Raw genomic sequence first — 26,514 nt, 5'->3', positions numbered from 1 at the left:
AAGATTTTGTAATTCAGAAGTGAACCATGTGAAATACATGATGTGTTTAAAGAAAATCTACTGGAGCTCTCTATAGAAATGATTCTGCGTTGTGATTCTTTTCCCCACGCTGAGCCATTACAACCAATTTTAAAGTGCTCAATCCCACTTTCACCTCTTCCCTACTCATTTTCCTGTTTACATGCAAAGTCATCCTTTACAATGTGGGCAACAGAATAGAGCTATATGTTATTTTCCTGTTGTGATCTCTTATTCTTAGTTAAGAGCATTCTTAGTTTTGTATTGTTTGTTTGTAAGGATTTATGGTAGAAAAGGTGGGGTTAAACAGTTATTAATCACTGTATGCATACAGTGTGTAGCTAATCATGTGCCTGTATGATGCCTGACCGTGAGGTGCCACCTCTGTCATATTTAAAAGGACAAAAAAAAATATATAGACCAGTTCCTAAATGTGACCAAATTACCCGCAGCCTTGAACTGCTGTGTTACACCTCAGCCCTTTACCTTGAAAAGGTCAGGCAGACAGGTTACAACTGAACTACAGCTCAGTGATTTCAGAGCAGACACTGAGGTCAGGAGAGGAAGCAAAGCAGCGAGTTACAATGTCAAACAAAAAAAACACTTAAAAATGTGGGGAAAATGTGTGTCGCAAAACAGACATTTTACCATTTCACGAACAATATGACGTCGTTCAGCTCAATAGCCTGCATCTCTGATAGTACAGGGGTGCATTAGTACCTATGGAATTGCACAGTTGCACATCTGGAAAGACACAATCAGTCCTGAAAGGTATAAACAGCTTTTAGAGCAACATATGCTCCCGCCCAGGTGATGTCTTTTTCAGGGAAGGTCTTGCATATTTCAAAAGATAATGCTGAACTACAGTTATCTCACATCATGTCAATCTTATCAGAAGAATCCTGGTGCTGAACGTGCCTGCCTGCAGTCCAGAGCTCTCATCAGTTGGAAACATCTGATGCATCATGAAACAAAAATAAAACAAAGACCACCTAGGAATGTTGAGCAGCTACGACATTCATCTCCCAAAAGCCCAGCAGCTGGTCTCCTTAGTTCCCAGATCTTAAAAGAAGCAAGGTTGCTACACACCTGTAAACATGGCCTGCCCTAATGTTTTTGAGACATGTTGCTGTGATCAAATTCAAAATGAGCGAATATTTGTCTTAAAATGAGACATTTTCATCGTCCCAACTTTTTTTGAGATTAGGGTTGTATCGCCTGTGAGGTATAGTCTTGTCTTTGCACTCGGCTGAATAGGCTTGTTTTTATTGTGGGGTTTCAGTGAGCTACCCAGAGTGTGCTTAGTAGATATACTAACTCCAGAAATGTTTCATTTAGTTGCATTTATTTTTGAGTAAAGCTGGTGGGATTTATCGCAGCGGGATTATTCGATCCATGACACCATAACAGGGAAAAGGTGTGTTTGCTCAGCCAAGGTCAAAACATGGTGATATAAATAAGCACAACAGGAGCAGAGATTTGTTTTTAATTTATTCCAACACAGTTAAAAATCATATATATATATATATATATGTAAAAGGCAAAAATTGGATCCTTTAATTTTAAGTTAAAATTCTTTATTTATGCAGATCTGTAGTTGCATAAAAATGATTTTAATGACGTGTGTGTCAGTCCTTCTCTAATATAACGCACCAGTTACCCTGGTCATGGTAGCTGCTCTGTACCTTGACTCCATCCACCTGGCTGCACAGCTGTTCCAGCTCCCCCTGGTGGAACACATGATAATAGCGGTGAAAGACGGCGGTTAGATGGCTCTCAGACTCTGATTTCAGATGAGAACTCGAGGTCTGAGTGGTGCCACTCGGACTGGGCTTAGAGCCTGGGCTGTGAGTGGTGTCATCAGTGTCAAGTCTTAATCCAGGAGACATACTTGCATCAAAACCTGGACTGAGACCAGGGTTACTGTCAATTCTGGTTTGGTTAGTTAAAACCTTTTTAGACTTCTCCTTTCTTTTATTCCTTTTCACACCATCTCCTGACTCTTCCTCCCCTGGTTTTTTCCCCTCTTTCAGATGCCAGGGAACTAAAAGGTCCTGGGTGTTAAAGGCTGTGCGGTTTGTGTGCACACTAAGCTTGCCATCAGTCACTTTGCCAACAGGTTCGTAGCCTTCTTCTAAATGTCCACTATTCTGGATAGCCGATTTCCCATGAGGCTCCCGTCTGTCTTCGGATGTGGTTTTAGTAAGGTTTTCTTTCCCATGATGCTCTTTGTTGTGGTCTTTGAGGTACTTGGACCTCTGCTTGTTGTACTCTTGTTCAAAAGCCCAAACATAGATGAGTGCATGACCTCCAGGCTTTAGAAGTCTCACCAACTCTCTCATAGCTGCTAGCCGCCGCTCCTACAACACACACACATTAAAAAAATGAATTAATTAAAGACAGAATCACATGCAACTCACTGCATGTGAATCATTGTCAGAGAGATTTTGCACCAACAACCTGATTCCCAAAGAGCCATTAGCTGAACACTTTGTACATCTCACTATGGAGTGCAGTGTCCTTAATAATATTTTTCAGAAATGGACAAGTGGAGAATAAAAGAAGTGGCAGGTGAAGAAGAAAAAAAAACTATAGCAGATGAACAGTATCTGAAGGTCTTGGTCCTTTTAATTATGAAACAGGATAGACCTGAGACAGGCATTTGGACCTTCAGTGGATCCATCTATCGTTCACTGAAGCCTCATCAGAAATGGTCTTAGTGGAAGGGTCAAGAAGCCATTCTTGAGGAAGAAAAACGGCGAGAAAAGGCTGAGGCATGCCAAATTACAAAAGAACTGGACTAAGAATCAGTGGCAAAAGGTTTGATGGAGTGATGAATCTCAATTTGAAAGTTTTGTTCAAATCATAGTCTGCATGTACAGAGGAAGTCAGGACAGGAGTGTCTGCAGCCATTAAACACAGTGGAGGCTCTGTCATGGTTTGGAGCTGGAGATGTTCTAATAATTGATGGAATTATGAACACAGAAAAATACCATCAGATTTTGATCCACCGATCAATACCTACTGCTAATGCAGTAAAAGCGTATCTGGAGAGAAAAGCATACAGTGCAACACTATCAGTCATGGATTGGCCTCCCCAGAGCCCAGATGTCAACATTATTTAAGCACTGTGGGATCATGTTGATGGAGAACAGAACAAAAAGCAGCCAACGTCCCAAGAAGAGATTTGAATGTCCTTCAAGAAGCTTAGAGAACTATTCCTGAAGACTTCCAGACCTTACAGGAAAGCTGCCCAAGAGAGTTCAGGCTGTATAGAATAAAGGTGGTCATACCAAATATTTAAGTGTGTCTCCTTATGCCTTATATCAGTATTACCAAGTATGTTTGCACATGTTTGAATAAATCACTGCATCCATTCCCATGTTCCTAGTAGAATTTAAAGAAATAAGAGCTGGCTTTTGCACACGGTTCCATGAAAAGTTCAGAACATGAAAACTTTAGTGAGCTACTAACAATTAATACAAGTCTTTTTTTGTAGGTCCATCTTTCTAAATAAAACTGATATAACGGTTCTATTCTGGTTATTCTTTGTATGAGGATGAGCTGTGTGTACCTCTGTGGAGAAATGGTGTATGACGGCTATGGAGATGCAAGCGTCACAGGAGGCTGTTCGCAGAGGAACATTCAGAGCATCAGAAACAATTGCGTGGAAACCCCTCTCTGCACAAATTTGGACGAGAGCGCTGCTACGATCACATCCCACCTGAAATAAAACATACAGAGAGAGAGTAACAAGGCCATTCAGTGGACTATCATTCTCAAACAGCAGCAAACGCACACGTCAGCAGAATGTCAGCACGTACAAGGTCTGAAGAAGAATACGTTTACAAACTGCTCGTGATCATTTAAGCCAGAGAAAATGAGCAAGAATGGAGATAAATTATGCGAGGTGAACAAGAGACAGCAGACACAAGTGAGAGAGCGGGAACACTACACATATGCACACACACCCTCGATCTACTGCTGACGTGCAAACAGAAAGATTAAGTAGAGCAGGAGGCACAAAAAGAGGGAAGGACTGAGGCGAGAAAACAGAAGAAGAGAAGAGGCCTGGGTTGGGAGAAAATGAGAACAAGCAGAATAAAACTCGGGTAGCTGCTGTGCTCGCTGCATGATCACAGTGTTCTCTGTTCTGATTTATCACAGCTACACTCTGAGTCAGGATAAGCTGCTTACATGCACCCCCAAATCCCAAACAAGAATATCCCAGTGTGCATACGTAAACAGGAAATGTAGGATATTACCATGGAAACTGAGCTTATGCAAAAAAAAAAAAACAACAACAACAAAAAAAGACACAGGGAAGAAATGAGAGCGACAACAGGAATCTCATCCTGCTGTGCCTTACTCTTATTTATTTAGCCGTCCTGAAGCAAGACGTGATGTTTACACCTGTGACCAAAAGCAAACCCTCTGCTAACTCACGCCTACATTTCACATTCAGTTATACCCTCCCAGAGACCCAAAGCTCTACCACTGGAGGTAGACGTGTAAGCTGCAGCGTCTAGCCCAATGATGCAAACTTTGCTTCATTCTGAAGCAAAGAGGTCAGGTTTATGCAACCAGGTCCTGAAGTGGCTCGCTCAGGTTCCTCCTTTTCATTTTATGTTTATGAAAATCCCGAGCACTGCGAGTGTGACCACGACGTGGTCTGTTTACTGTTCGGGGAAAGAAGCTTTAGCTGATGCGCAACAGCTGCAGTTCCCCAAATGGCCACTTGAGGTTGGCTTCGAGAGGAAATAAACCCCATAGTCTCCAATGTTAAAACACTCAGGGCAGAAATGATGATATGTATAGCTGTACAGGGGCGATTCTTTTTTAACTGACAGTATAAAGTTTTCAGCCTCCTTCAGAGTAAATAGATGTGGATACTTCACACCCAGCATTGACAGCTGAGGTGAACAGTGTACCCTAATTACAGATGAACAGCTCACCTTAAACTTTTTTAAATGTAAACAATACTTGTTTTATCCAAGAAGACAAAGTTATCTCACTTCAGAGATTTGTTTTTTGCTGCAAAATGACACGGTGAACCACACCAGCACTGTCACTGAAACCTGCCATAAATGTGAAGTCAGTCTGGACTGCATGGGGTCAAGTTGCCAATAACATGCAATCTATGTCTGCCAATACAACAGTTAACTGTGATAAATCAGTGAAAATCCCTGATGCTGTCTGCATAGACAGAAATTCCCATTAACTATTATGTTATAAATGAAAAAGTTCTTTGGAAACCTTCAACAATTTCCCCGATTGTTTGCAGAAAGGTTGCTTCTTATCAGGTGAGATGAGGCCTATTGTTTTGAATATTCCCAGATTAATTGTTATTTATTTACTTAAATATTGATAATTGGTGTCCCTGTATATATCGCAATACTGTATCAATTTCTTCCAACTAAAGAGATTTTTAAACAACTAGGATATCTTTTTTGTTTTCTGGTTCTACTAAACATCACAACTCATTCAAGTGAACCAATCCACCAATTCACCAAAATAAAATGTTGCCACCAGTCAATCAACCTTAAACATGGACGAATTTAGAGCTCCTGAATTCTCCCAAGAATTTAAAGCTGTGTTGTTTTTAGGAACGGTTTGTCACATTCGAGCAGTCATTCAAGACTGCTTGAATGTGTAAGTTAAAAAGCTCATCAGTATCACTCCCCCGTCATTAAAGCACAAGCAGATCTGACTATAATTACAACCCCGTATTCCATTTATTACAGCCATGCTTTGATGTATTTTTATGGCACGTAAGTCCATTTCACTTTCTTTTATCCTTTCACCTATAAGCCTGATGGTGTTTAAAGGCTTTAACCCAAAGTTAAACCTGATGTTACATCTCTAACCTCACCTCTGTGGCCTTATCAGAGCGACAGTGTTGTGTAAGGTCATTTGTAGTTATCGGATGAGTCATGCTGATCTACATGTGTTTGAAAAAGCCCAGAGCCATCTTAGATTTTGCGTCCCTATGTGAGAAATGAAGGAGAGGAGTTCTAGCTCGAATACACAGATGAATGCTTCTGCAGATAAGCGCCTGTTATGAAAATGTGTAGCATTTCAAAGTGCTGACAATCTAAGAAACAGCAGCAATAAAAAAAGCAGTGATAGAGCAAATTACCCTGCAGGGATCAATGAAGTATCTCAGAGGCGCAGACATTTCAGTATAAAATGACACTCACTGCAATCATCTCTGAGTTTACGCCCAGGTATTTCCCATTTCCGCAGCCCACATCAGCTAGTACGCTACCCGGTGGTAGCGAGGACAGGAAGTGGCAAACGCGAGGCCAGGGGGAGTGGCGGGTGCTGCTGAAGTGGGAGGCGATAGCGTCGTACACCCGGTGCACATACTCCTCCTCCAGATGGGCTGCATCGGCATGGCAACATGGAAGCGCGGGAGGGGACGGCGTAGAGGGCGAGAGTGTTGAAGGAGCTCCCTGACTGTCACAGGCAGAGGGGAAGGCTGGAGACAGAGAGAAGGCGTTCACTGGTGAGATGTGCCGATCGTTTATCTTTGACCTGCGTTGCCATGCAACGTTCAATTACAATCATATCGTTCGCATATCTTTTATTATTGTCTTTATGCAAAAGCGCTAGCTATGCTCTGGGTTTAGGATTCTCATGCGATGAAACTGTCAGACAAAATAACATAATCCTGCTGTCTAATTTTAATATTAGACAAAGATATCCTGACAATTTCATTTATTAAGGGACAAAAGGTAAACAAACCTATCAATCTGGCCCTGTGGGGGATAAAGTAGTAGCCTAAACTGTGATTAACCAAATTTTTTGGAAAGCCGAGTTCAATTTCACTAGCCACACCCAGGTCTGATTACTGCCATACCTGTAGAATTAAGAAATCACTTAAACTGAACCTGACAAAGTGAAGCAGGCTGAAAGACCTCAAAAAGCAAAGCATCATGTCAGCATCTAAAGAAACGTCTGAGAAACAAAGTTGCTTGATCAGTGTGAAAAGGGGTTACAAAGCCATTTCTAAGGTTTGGGACTCCTGTCACCATGGTGACAGCCGTGGTTGGAACTGTGGTGAACCTTCCCAAGAAGTGGCCAGCCTAACAAAATTACTCCAAGAGCGCATCAACAACTCATCCAGGAGGTCACAAAAGAACCCAGAACAACAGAAATGAAAAAATGAGCAAAAGGAGCCCCGTAACATATGACATATATTCAAATTAAATTTACCTCTCAAAACCTCACTCACTCTCATAATGTGAGTAAAGCAGTTTATAAAAGCAAAGTGTGTTTTGCTTCACTCTCACCACAGCGGCAGGGTTCAGGCCTGATCTTGCGGAAAGTGAAAGAAGTGCGTGTGCCCCTCTTGCTCAGAGTCAGATTGCTACGTGTTCCAGGTTCAGGCGTCACATGATCGGGGGACTGCTGCTCACAGGCCGGCACCATGTCAAACTTACGAGGAGTGATCCTAAAAGGACACACGAAGAGCTTGTTTTAGTAGTTATAAAAGACAAAAACACACAAACCAACAGGTGAAGAGGAGGAGAGGATGTGGATGTGAACAAATACAATGCAAAGGTTGAAGACAAAGACCATCAACAGACTGAAATGTACTAATTGTAGTAAATAAATAGTTTCTTTTTCAGAGGAAAAAGCAGCAAATTAAGCATCAATCCAAAGATCAGGTCAAAAGAACCTGACTCCAAAAGGAGGGACTGATGCTCTGACACAGTCCAGCTTACCCATGAGTCCAGAGATATCTGCTCTCGCCCTTCATGACCAGCAGGCTCCGTCCAGGCAGCACCACAGCAACAACACGACCATCAGGATGTCGGAACTCCATCACCGTCTGCACAAACACAAACGCGCTGTGTTAAAAGTAAGAGTGGTTTCTACTCATTACTTCACTGCACAGATAATAACAAATTACTGATTAAATTAAACATTTATATAAAGGTTTTAAAGTCATTGGGTGTGGATTTATATACATATATGTTTCTTGCAGGCATATTTCCAATGCCACACACACACACACACACACACACAAAAACAGCCGCCAGGCCCTTCCCTTTGTAACCCAATCATTTTCTACTGATGGATGACATCCTTGACAGCTCTCAGTCAGATTTCCGCTCGTATCACAGCACAGAAGCAGCCCTTGCAAAGGTTTTGAACACAATTTGCCTGAGGAATGATGCGGGGAGTTTCACAGACTCGACTGCATTTGATCTTAGCAGCATCTGATACTGTGGATCACTTCTAAATAGGAAAGGCAGGAACTGCAATCAGATTCCTCACACATGGTACATGCAGCCATCATCAATGATGGTGAATGAGAAAGAACTGCTCTGATATAAGAAGTCTCTCAAGGAATGGGTCCTGGTCCTCTCTCATTGCACCTGTGCATTTTGCTGAGTAGACACCCAAACATATCTATTCCTCTCCAACTCACTGCATCATGAGTTCTACAGTAGGAAGAAGGAACAGCATTCACTCGGCACTATCAGCACAACATGGCAACTCTGACTTTGCTGATGACACGGTGCTCTTGCCCCCAGAGGCTGGACAAAAACTGCACTTCTGACATCAGAACTGGGAATCAGTCTCAACATCAACAAAGATGAGGCCAACATTATAAGCATGAAGGCCCATCACAGCAGCAGGACATCCACCTAGAAGACATCATGATGCTCCTGTTGTGGACATGCAATTCCAACTAACAGTTCAACAGCAATAATAATTTGGCATCCTGCATCAGTGTTTCCCTACATATTACTGTGCATCTGCTGCAAGTAATAACTGCTGATAACACACCTTTATATTTTTATTATTCATCAAAATGTTTCTGTATCTGCAAGTACAGGAAACAAGTTACGCACTAGTTTTCATGCTTTTAGTTCTTCAGTAGAGAGTTGGGCCATTTCATCCAGCTGTGATGGTTTGTTTCTATATTCTAATTAAGCCATACTGCTGTACAGCTATTATTATTATTAATTATTATTATTACTACTATTAGTAGTAGTAGTAGTATGACAAATTTAAAAAACTTTGACTAATTTTTCATTTACTTTTTTTTTTTTTTAAAGTTTGCACCAAAGCTAATATTTTACTGATCCAGGTAGCTCAGGACTGAAAGAGACTTTGGCACAAAACTTCCAAACTACACAGTTTTGACTGATGTCACCCAAAGGAAAACACTGTCGACCACCTAAAACACTGTTCATGTTTTCTCTCACTTGCAGCTAGCAGACACAGCGTTGGTGTTTGATCCTAATGTTTCCTTACAGCACATAACAGAATAAGCTCTGCTGGGAAATTACATCTACAACAATTTCCAATTGTATCCCTCCAAAGTCTGACAGCAGGAAAATTGGATTTTGTGAAGTAGATGGCATTCATGTATACGTGTGTGTGTGTGTGTGTGTGTGTGTTCCTGTCTAGCTATCTTTATGAGCACCGAAATCTGCATTCTACTATACTTGTGAGAACCAACAGTCACTTGTAAGGACACACTCACCGGTCCTCACAAGTTTGAAGGCCTTTTTGAGGCTCAAAATGTAGTTTTAGTGTCAGGGTTACAATTAGGTTATGGTTAGGTTTAGGGTAAGGGTTAGGCATTCATTTTTAATGGTTAGGGTAAGGGGCTAGGGAAGCCATTATGTCAATGAAGGTCCTCACTAACACACTACTGTGTGTGTGTGTTCCCCTCTGAGGAGTGTTAGCCAATCAATGAAAGGGTGGAATGTGACTAAATCGATGGTGACGCCGGCAACTACGCTTTACTTCACAACTATTCATCATCATCATCCCTCCTCACACGTATGCACGCACACACAAACAGGTTTGTACATCTTTCTGAGTACAATCAATTACAGAGAGCTTCTTTACTTCTTTACCTTAACTTCAAGCATCACAATAAGTAACCCTAAACCTCTGCCTAACTTCTACAATTAGCCCTAAAGTCAGTCCTCGCTTCTGTAGTCTACAACTGGTCCTCACAAACACACAAGTACACACCAAAAAGGCTGCCAATATACAACATCACAAACAGCTCAATAATGCAGTTATAGTTCGTGTAATTACCAGGAAACAAGTGTTTCATTAATAATGACTGAATCACTTGTGTTACATTTTCAGAGAAATTAAATCCAATGAAACTGAGCGAATGGCATAAAGTTTTGTTATGCACCAAATCCTGTCTGCTTAAATCAAAACTGAATCAAACTGCAGTGCACTCATTAAATCCACAGAGTAGCAAAATATTTAACAAGGTTTCCAAATAGTCTTTAAAATAAGCTACTTGTTGTATTCTCTGCAACCACCGTAACATCAAATTTAGAAATCCTAATGTGCACTCAGAGCTTCATTACTAGTACCCAGGCAGGAGCCCCTTTGAGATGGAGCAGAGCACCTTCTTCCCAATACTCAGGGAGGCTGTGGTGTTTCAACAACGCTGAGTTGGTACTAGGTGTCCAAAGTGTGCTAAGAAAATAACCCCCCCACCACCACAAACAGCCTGAACCGTTGATACGAGGGAGCATGAATCCATGCTTACACTATCCAATTTTGATGGGAACTACAGCCTCAGTTTACTGCAGAGTGCAGCGGCAATCTGGCGTAGCCAATGTGCTTCAAGTTTTCAATGTTCTGCGTACGGTGGTTCTTCTTCTTATCGGCTTCAAGCAGTCCTCAGTCCTCTGACATCAAAAACACATTTTCACCCAGAGAACTGCCGCTCACTGGATAAATTCTCTTTTATTCGACCAGTCTTTGTAAACCCTACAGATGGCTGTGTGGGAAAATCCCAGCAAATCAGCAGTTTCTGAAATAATCAGACCAGCGCATCTGGCACCAGCAACCATGCCACGTTTAGTCATTTGAATCAACTTTTTCCAATTCTAAAGCTCAGTTTGAGCTTCAGCAGGTCACCATGACTACATGTAAATGCGTACTTGAGTGGTGTTAAACAGGAAATACTGCGAGAAATACCACCCCTCAGCTTAACAGTACCATTACTCCCATGCATCGCTTAAAGAAGAGCCAGTTTAATTGCACTCAATAAAACTTTCTTTCAGGGATCTATTCGCTTCAAATATTCCTCCAAGTGTCCTTTCCTTTTTTAACGTGATTTAATATGCCCACATTTTCTGTGGCTCTGAATCTCCACTGAAAAGCAAGGACAATGAATACACACACTGTCAGTCTATATGTGTGTGTGTGTGTGTGTGTGTGTGTGTGTGTGTGTGTGTGTGTGTGTGTGTGTGTGTGTGTGTGTGTGTGTGTGTGTGTGAGACAGATGCCACAGCAGATGACAGCTGATTGCTAGCAGAGCCCCTGCTTTTCAGACAAGCAGGGACAGATGGGTGTTCATCCACAGCAATCAGGCAGCAAAGACTAAACCCACGATCTTAGTTTATAGGTCGCAACACCTGTGAACACCTGGAAGAGTGAAGGACATGAAAATGGAAAATCTGTAACTCTTGTGTACATCCGCTTGTTTACAAAATTTCTTGCGAGCTTTAATTCCTTAAGTGCCTGCTGGATGAACGGATGCTACGGTGAGAAGGAACTGAAAAGAATGAGACACACCGAGAAGGTAACACAGTGTTCTCAGGAAAAACACAAGGACACAAGATGTGTGCACGTACGCACCCTCACACACACACAATACTGACAGCTCTCTGAAGCAGATAAATCACAGAGCTCAGGAAGGTTGCGGTTAATTTGACAGATTAAACTAGAACTTATAAATGAATACACACAGAGTTGATCTCACTGGGTTTAAACGAATAACCACCTCTTAACAGTTTTAAGATGAAAGCTGGCAGTGTTTTCTTTAGACCATCTTTATGTACAACTTTCATTTTAATCACTGATGATTGCACGTCGAGTACTGCTGACTGATGCTGGCTTCAAACAGCTACTAATTACCAACAGCTCACAGGTCTGTGGCAACGATGACGATGATCAAATCACAGATGCCTGACCGACTTCTCACCTTTGCCCCCAGGCTCAGAGACAGGATGGTGTCCTCAAAGGCAGAGTGAGTGTCCACATGAGGAGGAATACCTGGAAATATCATAAACAAACATGGAAAATGAAAACCTCCAGAGCAAAGTTAATCAAGCGAAACATTTAAGAAACTTCTCTCAGCCCAAAGGCTTCCATAACTCCTCATCGACTGGTTCGGGAAAGGCTCTGCTGCCACCCAGTGGTGCAAATCAGTAAACTCTGTTTGTGTGCTCTCTTATTCATTTTTAATAACAGATTAATAATCAGGTATAAAAGCAGTTATTAATCAAGCGTAACACTCAACCACTAAAACCAATTTTTCTGTCCATGAATGCAAGTAAATAATCATAATTTGGCATCTTAGTAATTAACAATACTGTGTTAACTTAGAGCAGCTGTGGCATAAACCTTACACTGGGTGGTGGTCTAATAAATTTGTTACATTTATATTGTATATTTAAATTTACAATATAATGGCGACGGGGACTAAAAGTCCTTGTTTCAGTTATTAACTGCCCAAAGGACCAGTATAATTATTATTATTATTCTGAGCTGAGAATCATACAGCACTAATCTATCTATCCTTCCTTATCACAATATTCTAACAAAGGGTTGCAGGGGCTCTGGAGCCAATCCCAGCTAGTAGAGTTCAGAAATTAAAAAATACAGAGTTAGGAATGAGCAAAAACTTTCTGTGAATTATTCGAGCTGTAACTCACCCTGTCCAGATTCATACTGATTTACAGTCAGCTGGTCTGGCATAACGTTGATCTGTCCATTTCTTAAACAACGCTCCAGAACAGGTAAACACTCCGCAGGGATACCTAGAAACACACATATTCCTCTGCTACTTCTGTTTTCCTTTATTATATGCTTGTCTAGTGACTGAAGACCATATCACGAAAAACACAGTCCACAAAACCACACCTGATACAATATGTTTGATAAAAGAAGATCCAGATTACCTGCAGGTAATGGCTTGTCCTTATCCACATTGTTGTTGTCGTAGTGAAATTCAAAGCCATAATGTTTCACTCTTCTGTGCTTCAAAGCTTTTTGCGCTAAGAATCAGTTAAAGGGGATTATTCAGAAACCGTAATCAAAAGTGTATGCCTGGCTTTTCTTCACAGCTTTTTTGGGGGGGAAATGATACCCTCACCTGTAACATCCTCATTAGTGGATGACCAGTCTACAGCAGCAAGCAGCAGAGCTTCTTCTTCTGGGGACACAAAATCCTCCAGCAGAACTAAACCCTCTGGCAATGTGACGGATGCTTCCTCCTCATAGGTCACTATACAAGAGCGTGAAAATACACAGTAGATCTTAAATACTGGCTGCAAAAAAACCAACAAAACCTTTCAGAGTATTTCAGATTATTTGACTTACTTGTAAACCTAAGATTTGTCGGGCACATGTATCAGTTTTATCATGAGCATCCAGAGACAAAGAACTATCTAGTAAAACACAAGGTTATTTATAAATCGCTTGACAGAAGAGCCTATGAACCCAACAAATGCTTCAATAAGAAGCAATATGAAAAAGCAATAATAAAGCTTCTTATTCATTTAACTAAAAGAAAAAAAATCCAGCTAGCCAATCCTTAACAGCTGATAAACAGCCAATCAAAAGTATGAGTGCAGAGTGCACATGCTGTTTAAAAGAGTAACACAGCTGACTGTCATCAGCAAAAAAATGGCAAGAAATACTATCAACACTGGCAATTACCTGACCAAGCGGCAGAAAATACAGACCCAAAAAAAACATCAGACATACACTGACATAGTCTTTGCAAAGATTGAAGAACTTCTATCAGTAACATATGAAGAAACCCAATCCAGTGTAAGATCCACTGTATCGAAAGCTGAGCTAAGCTCTAATAAGACCCATACAGAACAATCACCGGCATCTGAAGCCATTGTAATGTCATATGGAACTTTAAGAAGACAACTTTCAGTCAAATGCATTGCAATAACTCATTACATTAATAAAACACAATAAAACCCTCCCTGCAAGTGTAAATCCATTTAAAAGAGAAAGGAGAATTTATGTCTAAGCCAGGCTATATCTGAAAGAACTCACAATGTTCCTGATGGTACTGAAAGTAAAAGTACCTGAGTTGACATAAGCGAGGTAGAGCATGACGCTGCTCTCTCCGCACTGCAGCTTCTGTCCATTAAGGTGGGTGTACGCTTTTAGAGCACTCTCTTCACACCTGGAACGAGAATGAAAATGACAATAATATTAGTTTTAACTGGAATAAAAAGGTCCTCAATGTACAAAGCGCATTCCTGCTGTGACAAAGTGCTGTCTGTGCCCTAAGTGTACCTGTATGTGACAAAAGCATAGGGCTTATGGGGAGGCATGAGCAGGCTCTCCACTTCTCCCATCTCTTTCAGCGCTGCCGAGAGCTCCTCTCGACTAACGCTGTTCCCCAGGCCACCATTAGCCACCACCAGACTCTGCAGAGGTGAAATAAACAGTAAAAATCACACAAAAACAAACAAACCTGAAAATAACTGAAAAAAGAAGATGCCAGAAAAAAGGGGAAAAAGGCCTTTTCCCAAGGATTGTTAGACTGCTTAGCAATCAATCAACCTACAACACATACTCTCATGAAAAAACAACTAAACAAATGAAGTAGTTTGTGTTTTTGTTGTGATGCTTTTACTGGCTTAAAATGTTGATGTTTGTTTGTTGATACTTGTCTCTAGTATAAAGTAGTTTGTTCCCTTTTGCTATGAACCCAATTTTTATGAACTCGTATTTGTATTTGTCTGCAGAGATAACAGCGTGAAATCGTTTCAGATAAATGGTTCTTAAAACTGTCTCAGACTGCTGCAGGAACACAAAAATGAATCCCATTTAAAAGGAGCAAATGAAAAGTCTCTTATAACGAGTAAAATATTCAAGGTATCGTCCATAAACAGCGGCTGATTTTCTTGTTAATTTATCAATAATAATAACAACAATAGTAATAAATATATATATAAAAAATATGAATAGAACAATTAAATATTAGATATGCAGGTAACTTTTAAAATCATTTTAATGTTAAAAAACAAGCGAAGAATAATGAAACATATGACAACGAACCATTTCCCGTCAAATACACGTTATTTTTCTTTACCCTGGTAAGCTGCGGGGTCGTATGGATGCCTTCATGCTTCAGTAATGTGTGACTGGCTTTAATTTGTTTTCTGAGAAGTTTTTTCTCTTCTTTACTTCTCCTGACGGCCTTCACGTTGTTTTCCTCACTAGCATCCATGGTACGTTGTTTTAATCCGTCCGGGTGCAACGGGGAGTGAAAGACTTCGGTTCCCAAAGATTACCTCTCCAGGAGACATTTTGTAAAATGTAACTAAAGTGTTTATCTTACATAATTCTGATTTGTTAAGAATAAAATGAAATTATTACATGTGAATAAAATATATATATGCACTTCTCGGAACTTTGTTAGCTACAGCTGTTAACTTATTATCATCTTGTCTTACTCAGCCAATCACATGGCAGCAACTGAGTGCATTTAAACGCGTGGACGTATTAGGACGACCTGAGGATTAGAATGGCGAAAAATGTAATTTATGTGACTTTGAACGTGGCATGGTTTTTGGTGGCAGATGGAATGGTCTGAGTGTTTCAGAAACCACTGATCTTCTGGGAGTTTCCCCACACAACCATGTCTAGGGTTTACAGAGATGGCAAGAGAAATATCCCGTTAACATGCGTTTTCTGGATCAAAATGTATTATTAATGCCTGAAGTCAGAGGAGAATGGTCAGACTACTTCAGCCTAAGAGGAAGGCAAAAGTAACTAAATTAACGATTTGCTACAACCATGGTATACATAAGAGCGTCTCACAACACATGGAACCCTGAAGCACACGGGTTACAGTAGCAGAAGACCACTTCAGGTGGCACGTCTGTCAGATAAAAACAACAAATACTGATAGAGGCTTCAAGCAGGATGACATGCCATGTCACAAAGCTCAAATCATCTCAAACCTATGTCTTGAACATACATTCACTGTACTCCACAGTCACCAGATCTCAGTTCTGTAGAGCACATTGCTGAGAGCACAAATCTGCAGCAACTGTGTGATGCTATTGTATCAACATGGACCGAAATCTCTGAGAAGTGCTTCCAGCACCTTGTTGAATGTGCACCACAAAGAATTAAGGCTGTTCTAAAGATGAAAGGGAAGTGCATACCACTGAGTGCACATAATATAAAAATCTGATCATATGAACTTCAGTGAGACACTCATTCTTCTATTCCAGATGGATGACTCAGAGTGTCTCACTTTTCCACAGTGTTTTTCTTGATTAGCATCAGCGCATTTTTAAAATGTGCATCTGGACTTTGCCTGTCATTTTTCCAGCATCTGAAAGAATTTTGTCAATGTGAACCATGAAGGCATAAGAGTACAGTATAGAACAAAGCACAGGTGGAGCTATGATGCTCTTGATGACCCCTGATCCAACAGTTTGGAATAAAGTTGCAGATTCAAAAAAGAACCTGTGACTGTGACCATGTGACTTTTCTTTTCCTTGAGGTTGCATTTTGCATTACACGCATTTTCCCTTTGATGTCCTTTAGAGCAATCAGTGCAACATTGTTAAACTTGTTCTTTAGTCTTAGCTAAGTGATTCTATTCAGTTCTCTTCTCATGTCAAAGCTTCTGTTCTGTCCTTTGGCTCCATTTTGCTGGCATTATAAACGGTAATGTCAAATCCACTTGATCTCCAACTTGATACAGTAAGGGATTAAATATCGAGTGTTGGACTCTACCTTTCCATTTTCAATCATTTCATTCATCTATCATCAGATTCAACTTAAATGTTGGCAGCTGACCCAGACAGTTGGTATCCTTCATATTTGTTATTTTCAACAAAGCACCATACCCAACACAGCTGGACATATTCTGATCATGCACGAGCATTCACTCATATTCTAGCATGGGTATTGACTTGTGATTTATGTATTCTGTCCATTATTTTGTCTTTGATGCATTGCCTGCCCTGGCCACTCTTCCCTGTCTGATTTCTCTCTCAGTGGGGCCAATTATCTCAGATCCTGCATCCAAATTCCTCTTCTGTCAGATGAATGACTCTGCAACCCCTCTGAACATGAGTGCGTGTTCCAGCACGCGTGTCTCTCTGTGTTCTGAAACATTTGTGCGTGCGCCTCAGTGCTTTGCTGTGTCCCTGTGCATTTATACTCGGGCGTGTTGTGTAATGAGGCCTTCACCTGTCTTCTGCCATCTCCGTAATTACACTGCTGGCCAGTGCGAGCCCTCGGTCGTCTCAACGGCAGACTCTGTTTATCCTACAAAACAACAGCTGGTCAGGCAGGAGAGCATGTGGCTGCCCTCTCCCAACATGATAACAACACTCTGCTCTTTTTTTAAGCACTCAAATAAATTAAACCCATTTATCACTGTTGGAGGTGATATCAGGTGCAATATCAGTAAGAATTCAAGCTTTAATCTCTAGTACGGAGCATTCACTACATTCAGTACAATTTGTATCCACTGTATGTGATGGTTTTGCTAAACTGGTAAAATGGCTCATTAAATGATTGATGTTCAGTTCCTCTCCTATTTTCTAATAATTTCCAACATTGCAAACCAACAACGTTTGTTGCAATTTATTATACTGATGTTGCACAGTTTTTTATAACACATGGATCAGTTTCATTTACTTGGAGATGGGAAGAATTTCTAAACCACTTTCAGGGCCTTCAGTGTCTTACAAGCCTCCACTGGCTTAAAACCCAAGGTTTGAGTTTCATTTTTAGAACTGAAAGAAAACATCCCATGCCAAAAGCCCAATTTAGAAGCTAATGAATGCTCCAATAACGACTCAGTGACAGAATCCTATCCTTTGTCAACTCCAGTTTCCAGAGTCAAAAATAAAATTTGGACCTGAAAACTCAGATATCATTTTAACATTACATTTCTCATTTGGTTGGCCATACACAAATGTCTTAAATACTAAGGTGAAGAAGTTAGCATTAACATTGCACCAAGTGGAAATGCTTGAAGCTGCACAGTAATTCAGGTATTCCTCATGCCATTGTTCAAGGGCAGTTTCACCTTCAGCACCAGCCAAAATCTCAAAAGCAATGTAATGGTGAGAACACAAGTGGAATCACTTCTGTAACCTGAGGCATGTCATCAACCTTTGAAATGCAGGACCGGTAGCTATTTGCCAAACTCCTGCTGCTGGCATCTTTGTATTGTAATTAGCTGGGACCACAGGATGAAGAAACCAGATGCTGCCTTTTAAAATAGTGACTCTGATGTCTGCTTCTCTCTGGAGACGTGTGAGCAGATGGTTGGTAGTTGGAGAAAGGTGAGTTATAAAAACTGCAGTCTATCAAAAATATTCTACATCTGCCAATGGTGGTTTATGTCTTTTCATGCATATGGAGAAAGAGAAGCATGAAATTAGTAATAATGACAAATCATCAACACAAAATATTACCATTCCTGCAGAAGACAAAAGATTAGCCTATTCAAGGACTAACAGGGAGGGGTAAGGATGGGCAGAAATAGAAGCTAAAGCAGCAGATCTTATGTTGAAACATTTTAACCGGTCAAAATATTTAGAGGTCTGAGAAGTGTGTTTGGAGATCCATCTGATCTGTGTATAATCTCTCTGCCAGAATGGCAGTCAGCTGGGATGAAGTCCTATCCTCTGATAATTGCTATGGCAAAGATTTGGCCACTATAAATGAGCAAAGTTGTGAGCTAAATAATTTTCCAGTGGTCTATTTATAGACCAATGTTCAGACTAACCCACAGTATTTAATGAATATGGGGAACTTGTGACATGATATTTTCCACAACCTAAGGCCAAGAAAGCCAATTAATGTTTTTACTGGCATTGGAATGAAATGCACCTTTTAGGGCTACACGAATATATAAAATGGAATAAACATATGTTCCACCATTTTTGGGGGAATGCAAAAATATTCAATTTCTATCAGGTTTAATTCAGAGACAAGACTTCTAAAGTAATTTGTTATAATCTAAACACTAGATTGTAATTTGAAATTAGATTTGCTGTCTTTTGGTAAGACTCATACCATACTCAGACACATGCTGTCTGCTCTAACACAAACGCCATTGAGAAGCTAATATTAGCTTAGTTTACCATAGCATAGCTAGTTAGTAGCTAGCTAAAGAATTATTTTCTTATGTTATAAAATGAAGTTGCCATGTAATACGGGTTCCTCTTCCCACTTGTTACAAGGCAGCCTGTTATACTATACTAACACCAAGAGTGCAATAGACAAGCATGCAGAAATTGCAGTAAGTTGCAGTTAAGCTGTAGTACCACCAAGGGGAGATTTTATTTCAAGCCATCATAAAAATAATCACAGGAAATCATTTAAAGAGACATTACTTACACATTTACATGTAAGTACAAATTAGCCACCTAGCTTAATTGTTGTAGGATAGAAGGACCCAGGAATGTACTTGCTTGGTCACTCGGACTTCTTGGCTTTAAACATACTATTTCCCCCTCCAGATATTGCAATTTCTGGATGTACTGCAGTTTCTGCATTTCATGCTTTGCCATGATATTGGGTTGGTTGTTTACATGCTAAAAATAGGTCATTTTAGTCTGGTGTTAGGTGGCTGCCAGACATGTGTAATTCAGCCTTTGTGGATATAAATTATATGCTACTGTCAATAGATTAAAATGATAGTGTTCATAAGGTGTTAAAACTAAAACCAGGTCATATTAGCCTATTGCTAGGTGGTTGCTAGGCAACATGGTGGCATCAGAATATATTAGGCATAATTCAGTGTGCGTGATTATAAATAGGATGTTCTTGTCATGAAATAAAAATCATACAATGTGGTTAGTCTTATAGTTTACAAATTATAAAGAGGGGTAATTTTAGCTTGCTGCTCTGGTTGCTAGGCAACATGATGACTCCACATTTTCCTATATAGATAAGAACCTTCAGGCATTGAATAGATACCTGATGGTCTAGGAGGTGTATTATTATTATTATTTTTTTTTGTGTGTATTACTATAATATGTTCATTAGTAGTAGTAGTAGTAGTAACTGTCACGACAAAAGAATTTTCACTAGAGCTGGAATAAATAAAGCATATCTTATATTTTAGATGTGTTGCTTTGATTCAGATACATTACTGCTGTTATTTATTTTCCATAATGTTTACAGTTGGAAACTGTCACCACATTAACTTACACATCAGAATAAACATAGTGATATTGCATTCAGTAAATGGATGTGTATACACACACACACACACACACACACACACACACACACACACACACACACACACACACACACACACACACACATCTAGTGTCCCAGAATCTGTGGAATGGTGTTTTTGAGGCCTTGTTGACACCACTCTGTCTCCCCTCAGATTTAGAGGGCAACTCTCCCAGCACTTTTCTATCTTAAATGCACACACAGCTGTCACAGTGGGCCATAGTCCACCCCGCACAGAGATGCCAGAACAATTCACGCTGTGTTATTCAATCACCCCAGAATTGGATCTCTGTGACAATGGGAATCCCTGGGTGAAATAGCGCTTGGTCCGAGGCTGGCAGAGCAGCAGGGTGATAAAATTCAACCGGTTTGATCTGTTTAATCCTCTGGGAATGGCCTTGGAATCCTGCGATGGAAAGGTTCAAGTGATCTGTGCTTGGACTTTGTCCTTCTGTGGCCCCTCTGTGTGTGCAGGAGAAAGTGTGTTTGTCAAGGGGGTTTAACACTAGGTGAGAGATAACACAGTTTTTAGCAGCTGTCAAGTGTGAGGTGAGGTGAGATGTTTGCTTTGATGAAATGTCAAAATCCTCTCTTAGCACGAGCATAATACAGAATATCAGGAATCCACAAAAGAACGAAAACCTATTCTCAATTTAGTTTCTATTAAAGGAAAACTGTGGATGATGAGGCTTCAGTTACAGCAGTGCAAGAAAACAAACAATAAATATAAGAACAGTAAGAAAATAAATATACACTTTAGGACCAGAGGTAAAGGGATCAATAACAATTTAAAATTTATAATTTACAGTTTGATGATTTAAAGTCTCACACACAGGGGAGGGGGGCGGCTGCTTCCAAATAGAGCACATTTCATTCATAATGATGTAAATCCAAGCCCAATATGTATTCATGATTTGAATCCCGGGTTGTGCGAAATCCCAGAAATATACCTTAGACAAAGTGAATCTGTGAACTAAGGCGTAGGTCTATTAGGTTATGTTGTGGTGATCCTCGAGTTGGGGGACTTGTGTTCATACTGGAGTGCAAAATTAAAACCAATGGAAGATGGACAAGAAAAGTTCAAAGTCATCAGGTGCTCAGTTTAGAAAAAATAGAAAAGAAGAGGAGGAGAAACGAGCAAAAGGTACAGGTAAGCAGATGTGTCGTTGGATAATAATAATGGATTGGATTTATATAGCGCTTTTCAAGGCACCCAAAGCGCTTTACAATGCCACTATTCATTCACTCTCACATTCACACACCGGTGGAGGCAAGCTACGGTTGTAGCCACAGCTGCCCTGGGGCAGGCTGACATATCGCGCCATCGGCCCCTCTGGCCAACACCAGTAGGCGGTAGGGTAAAGTGTCTTGCCCAAGGACACAACGACCAGGACAGAGAGCCCGGGGATCGAACCGGCAACCTTCCGGTTACAGATACGCTTCCCAACCCCCTGAGCCACAGTCGTCCCTGGCAGGTCATGTATCCTGAAACAATCAGAATCAGAATACTTTAATATTAATCCCTAAGGAAATAATGTGGATTACAGTTGCTCCAAGAAGAAATGGTAAATATAGCAACAGTAACAGACTAAACTCCAAACATTATGTTACAGATTTTAATATTAATTAGTTGTTGTCAATTGTTGATTTGTCCTGTTCTCATTGTATGAGTGTATGCATACTATGCATACACTCTCTCTCTTCATGTGAGTGTGTGCGTGTGTGTTTCTCTGGTGAAATTCAGTCTGGTTCCGACAACAGTTTTATGTTAATGTACAATCCTTAATATGTTTTATGTGTGTGTCTGTGTCTGTGTGTGTGTGTGTGTGTGTGGGGGGGGGGGGGGGGGGGGGGGGGGGCAGAGGGAGTGTTCGCCCAGGGCGCCAAACAGGCTAGGACCGCCACTGTTCACAGCTGCCTTAATTCTTCTTGGCATAGACTCAACGCGGTACTAGAAACATTCCTCAGATATTTTAACCCAGAATGTTATGATAGCATCAGACAGTTGCTGCAGATTTGTCAGCTGTGCATCCATGTTGGAAATCTACCTGTTCTAATATACCCCAAAGGAACACTCTTGGACTGAGATCTGGTGACTATGTAGGCCATTGGGTACAGTGAATTCAATGTTCAAGAAACCAATTGGAGATGATTTGAGCTTTGTGGCTTGGTGTTTTATCCTGCTGGAAGCAGTCATCAGAAGATGGGAACAGTGTGGCCATAAAGGGATGAACATGGTCAGCACCACTCAAGTAGGCTGTAGTATTTAAGCAATGATCAGTTGGTACTAAGGGGACCAAAGTGTGCCAAGGAAACATCCCCCACAAAATTACACCAACACCACCAGACAGGATGGGTCCGAGCTTTTAAGACGTTTATACTATATTCTGCACCTACGATCAGAATGTCGCAGGAGGAATCATGACTCTTCAGACCAGGCAACACTTTTCCAAATGTCTGTTGTCCAATGTTGGTGAACCTGTTTGTATTGTATCCTCGGTTTTCTGTTCTTAGATGACAGGAGCGGCACATGGTGTGGTCTACTGCTGCTGGAGCCCAGCTGCCTCAAGATTCATCGTGTTGCTGCTCTTCTGCAGACCGTGGCTGCAACGAGTGGTTGTTTGAGTTGCTGTTGCCTTCCCATCAGCTTTAAACAGTCTTCCCATTCTCATCTGACCTCTGACATAAAAGAGAACTAGATAGCTTGCCTTTTCTAGACCGTTCTCTGTAAACCCCAGAGATGTTTGTGTGGCAAAGTCCCAGTAGATCAGCAGTTTCTGACCAGCCAGCCTGGCACCAACAACCATGCCACGTTCTAACTCACTTAAATCACCTTTCTTGCTTTTTCTTATGCTCAGTTTGAACTTCAGCAGGTGTCTGACTATGTTTGCTAGCCTAAGTTAAGCTGCTGCCCTGTGATTGACTGATTCGATATTTGTGTTTACAAGCAGTTGAACAGTTGTAGCTACCACTATGGCTGGTGGGTATAAAGATACGTATCATGCAAACTAATTATAGTTGCTAATTTTCGTTATATTGATATATAATACCAATCCATCCCATTACTATCCAGCCCTGCCTGGCTTTGTCAATGTCACGGTCTGGCTGGCAGACCGTGGGGAGATGGGGAAATAGGACCCAAACGCCGGACTCTTCAGTGCAACAGTGTTTATTTACAAGGTGGTGAAGTAAACAACAATAAATCCCCAGTTTCCCAGACTCCCGTGTAGTGTCTTCTTCCCAAAAGTCCCCGTGTAGTGCTCTCTGCCCCAGTGTCCCTGCACTCCCCGTGCTCACTGCTCCTTCTCGTCCCACACTCCTCCTGAGGGGAAGACAATAGAGGCAGCCGTTACAACTCATCCCAGCAGGCAGGCATACAGTCAGACTTGACTTGACTTGACTTGACTTGAAGACTGACGTGTAGTCAAACGCAATAATCCAGCGTCGGTGGAAGCTCCATCGCTCATCTAAATAGCTCCCCCGACGAGCCCAGATGAGGAGCAGGTGTGCGGCCAGGACTTCAGGTGTGGCCAGCCCTCAAGTTAGGCCACGCCCCCAGGGCTGAAGGTGCCTGTAACTTGGCCACAGCAGAAAGGCGATACACACACAAATACCTGCCTACATACAGATGTGCACAGGGGCAGTGCAGACAACACACCAAATAATAATAATAATAATAATAATAATAATAATAATAATAATAATAATAATAACAACAACAACAACAGTCATAGTCCCCACTGCCCACGTACCCCGAGTCCCCAGAGCCGGGTCCGTGACAGTACCCCCCCTCTAAGGGTCGGCTCCCGACGACCCAAAACAAAACAAAAACTACAACCCAACCACCCCAGGGCGGGCGGCGGGGGATTAACAGGACGGAGGGCCGGAACCAACCCCCAAATGACCAAATAGCCCATCTCAAAAGTCCCAGAGGCTCAACCGCGACTCCAGCGGAGGCACAAAACAGTTCAATAACCCCCCAAAACCGTGGCGTGAGAAAAACAGTTCAGGCGGCCAGTAACTATAACACAAGAGTTCAGGTGGTCTACCTCGGGTCCTGTGATAGCAACAGAATACTTCAGGCGCCCTGCCACGGGTCCGGTGGCGGCGGTGTTGCAACAGCTCCGGCAGGCGGCCACGGATCCGGTGGCAGCAATGTGACAGCTCCTGCGGCCGACCGTGGGCCCGGTGGCGACGGCATTGCAGCTCCGGCGGGCGGCCACGGGTCCGGTGGCGACGGCAGTGTGACAGCTCCGGCGGGCGGCCACGGGTCCGGTGAGGGCAGTGTGACAGCTCCGGCGGGCGGAGCCGGAGCTGTCAGGAGCTCAGCGAGCTCCCGCTCGCTGAGCTCCTGCTCGGGCAGCGCGAGCTCCTCCTGCGGCTCCCGCCCGCTGAGCTCCTGCTCGGGCAGCGCAAGCTCCTCCTGCGGCTCCCGCTCGCTGAGCTCCTGCTAGGGCAGCGCGAGCTCCTCCTCCGACTCCCGCTCGCTGAGCTCCTGCTTGGGCAGCGCTTGCTCCTCCCGCTCGCTGAGCTCCTCACCAGGCGGTGATGACGGCGACACGGCAGCAGCAGGGGTGGAGGTGGAGGTAGAGCAGTGGATGCGGACGATGGAACAGATGACAGTTGAGCGACTAGCTGGGCGGCAGACAGAGAGGGTGATATGTCCAACATGAAGGGTGGAGAGGAGAACAATGTTACCGCTGGCTCCTGCTCACTGGGCTCCTCCCACTCGCCGAGCTCCTCTGCAGGCTCCTCTGCAGGCGGCGCGGGCTCCTCCCGCTTGCCGAGCTCCTCTGCAGGCTCCTCTGCAGGCGGCGCGGGCTCCTCCCGCTCGCCGAGCCCCTCCGGCTGCACTGCAGCTACAGATGGTTGAGCCGGTGGCGAAGATGGTGATATGGCACCCGCAGGCGGTGGAGATGATGGTAAAGGAGGTGATGTGGATAGTGTAGCCAAGAGTGCTGCGCTCGTTGCAGACTGATGGGACACTGGTGGAGTGGGTCCAGCCGGTGTATCGACCTCCGACACAATCGGCTGAGGAAAAGTCAGGGAACCTGGCGGTGGTGAGGCGCACCGGCGGCGCGAACGTCGCTTCCTAAGCGATGCCGGGACCGGCATGTCTGACTGAGGTTCCACCAGCCGGCCGGGCAGGACAGCAGCTGTGTGGTTTCGAGCTGCCGGTCCTTCGTCTGCTGACTCAGCAGATGCCGCGGGGGTGAGTGGAGATGTGGTGAGGTGCAGAGAGCGTGGGAACCGTTTCCCCCGCAATGGAGGGTCCAACAAGCGAGCTGCAAGCGACGGTTGGGACGCTATTTGCCTATGAAAAAAGAAACAGGCAGCAAGGGCTCCCAGTGAGATCGCCACATCCGCCTCACCCGGACAGCCCAAACCAAAAAGCTCAAAGCTGGAACTTGCCCTCAGTATGGTTATTATCGAAATTAATCTCTTAATGTCCAAAAAGCTCACAGAAAAGGTGGTTGAAGACAGGAAAGTATCAAAAAATACGACCTGTATGTGTCTCTGATGTGGATCTGCCGCCTGGATAATGCTCCGACAGTAATTCCAGAGCTGGGCGAGCAATTCCTCCTGTGAGATGGTCCTTGAGTCCGCTGGGCCCATAATGGCTGGATTATTCTGTCACGGTCTGGCTGGCAGACCGTGGGGAGATGGGGAAATAGGACCCAAACGCCGGACTCTTCAGTGCAACAGTGTTTATTTACAAGGTGGTGAAGTAAACAACAATAAATCCCCAGTTTCCCAGACTCCCGTGTAGTGTCTTCTTCCCAAAAGTCCCTGTGTAGTGCTCTCTGCCCCAGTGTCCCTGCACTCCCCGTGCTCACTGCTCCTTCTCGTCCCACACTCCTCCTGAGGGGAAGACAATAGAGGCAGCCGTTACAACTTATCCCAGCAGGCAGGCAGGCATGCATACAGACTTGACTTGACTTGACTTGACTTGACTTGACTTGACTTGACGTGACTTGACTTGACTTGACTTGACTTGAAGACTGACGTGTAGTCAAACGCAATAATCCAGCGTCGGTGGAAGCTCCATCGCTCATCTAAATAGCTCCCCCGACGAGCCTAGATGAGGAGCAGGTGTGCGGCCAGGACTTCGGGTGTGGCCAGCCCTCAAGTTAGGCCACGCCCCCAGGGCTGAAGGTGCCTGTAACTTGGCCACAGCAGAAAGGCGATACACACACAAATACCTGCCTACATACAGATGTGCACAGGGGCAGT

The 26,514-nt window shown here is 42.8% G+C and overlaps 1 protein-coding gene and 1 long non-coding RNA gene across 2 annotated transcripts; both read right to left on the bottom strand.

Annotated features, from left to right (window-relative positions):
* Positions 1-15,332, bottom strand: alkbh8 (alkB homolog 8, tRNA methyltransferase). The gene is made up of 12 exons (XM_040009396.1): positions 15,146-15,332; positions 14,344-14,477; positions 14,130-14,230; positions 13,178-13,309; positions 12,984-13,079; positions 12,738-12,842; positions 12,005-12,075; positions 7,749-7,855; positions 7,314-7,474; positions 6,219-6,499; positions 3,593-3,742; positions 1-2,378 (listed from the first exon to the last, which is right to left on the bottom strand). The coding sequence occupies exons 1-12, from the start codon at positions 15,281-15,283 to the stop codon at positions 1,647-1,649; spliced, it is 2,208 nt and encodes a 735-aa protein (XP_039865330.1). The 5' UTR covers positions 15,284-15,332; the 3' UTR covers positions 1-1,646.
* Positions 15,333-23,435: 8,103 nt separating this feature from the next.
* On the bottom strand, positions 23,436-23,913 carry LOC120719399. The gene is made up of 2 exons (XR_005692679.1): positions 23,699-23,913; positions 23,436-23,602 (listed from the first exon to the last, which is right to left on the bottom strand). It is a non-coding gene; the product is annotated as an uncharacterized LOC120719399 (long non-coding RNA).
* Between the last annotated feature and the right edge of the window lie 2,601 nt (positions 23,914-26,514).

The sequence above is a fragment of the Simochromis diagramma genome, unplaced genomic scaffold (genome assembly GCF_900408965.1).
Source record: "Simochromis diagramma unplaced genomic scaffold, fSimDia1.1 OVJJ01000344.1, whole genome shotgun sequence".
Taxonomy (NCBI): domain Eukaryota; kingdom Metazoa; phylum Chordata; class Actinopteri; order Cichliformes; family Cichlidae; genus Simochromis; species Simochromis diagramma.
The sequence above is the reverse complement of the archived record's forward strand: the minus strand, read 5'-3'. Positions and strand labels throughout refer to the sequence as shown.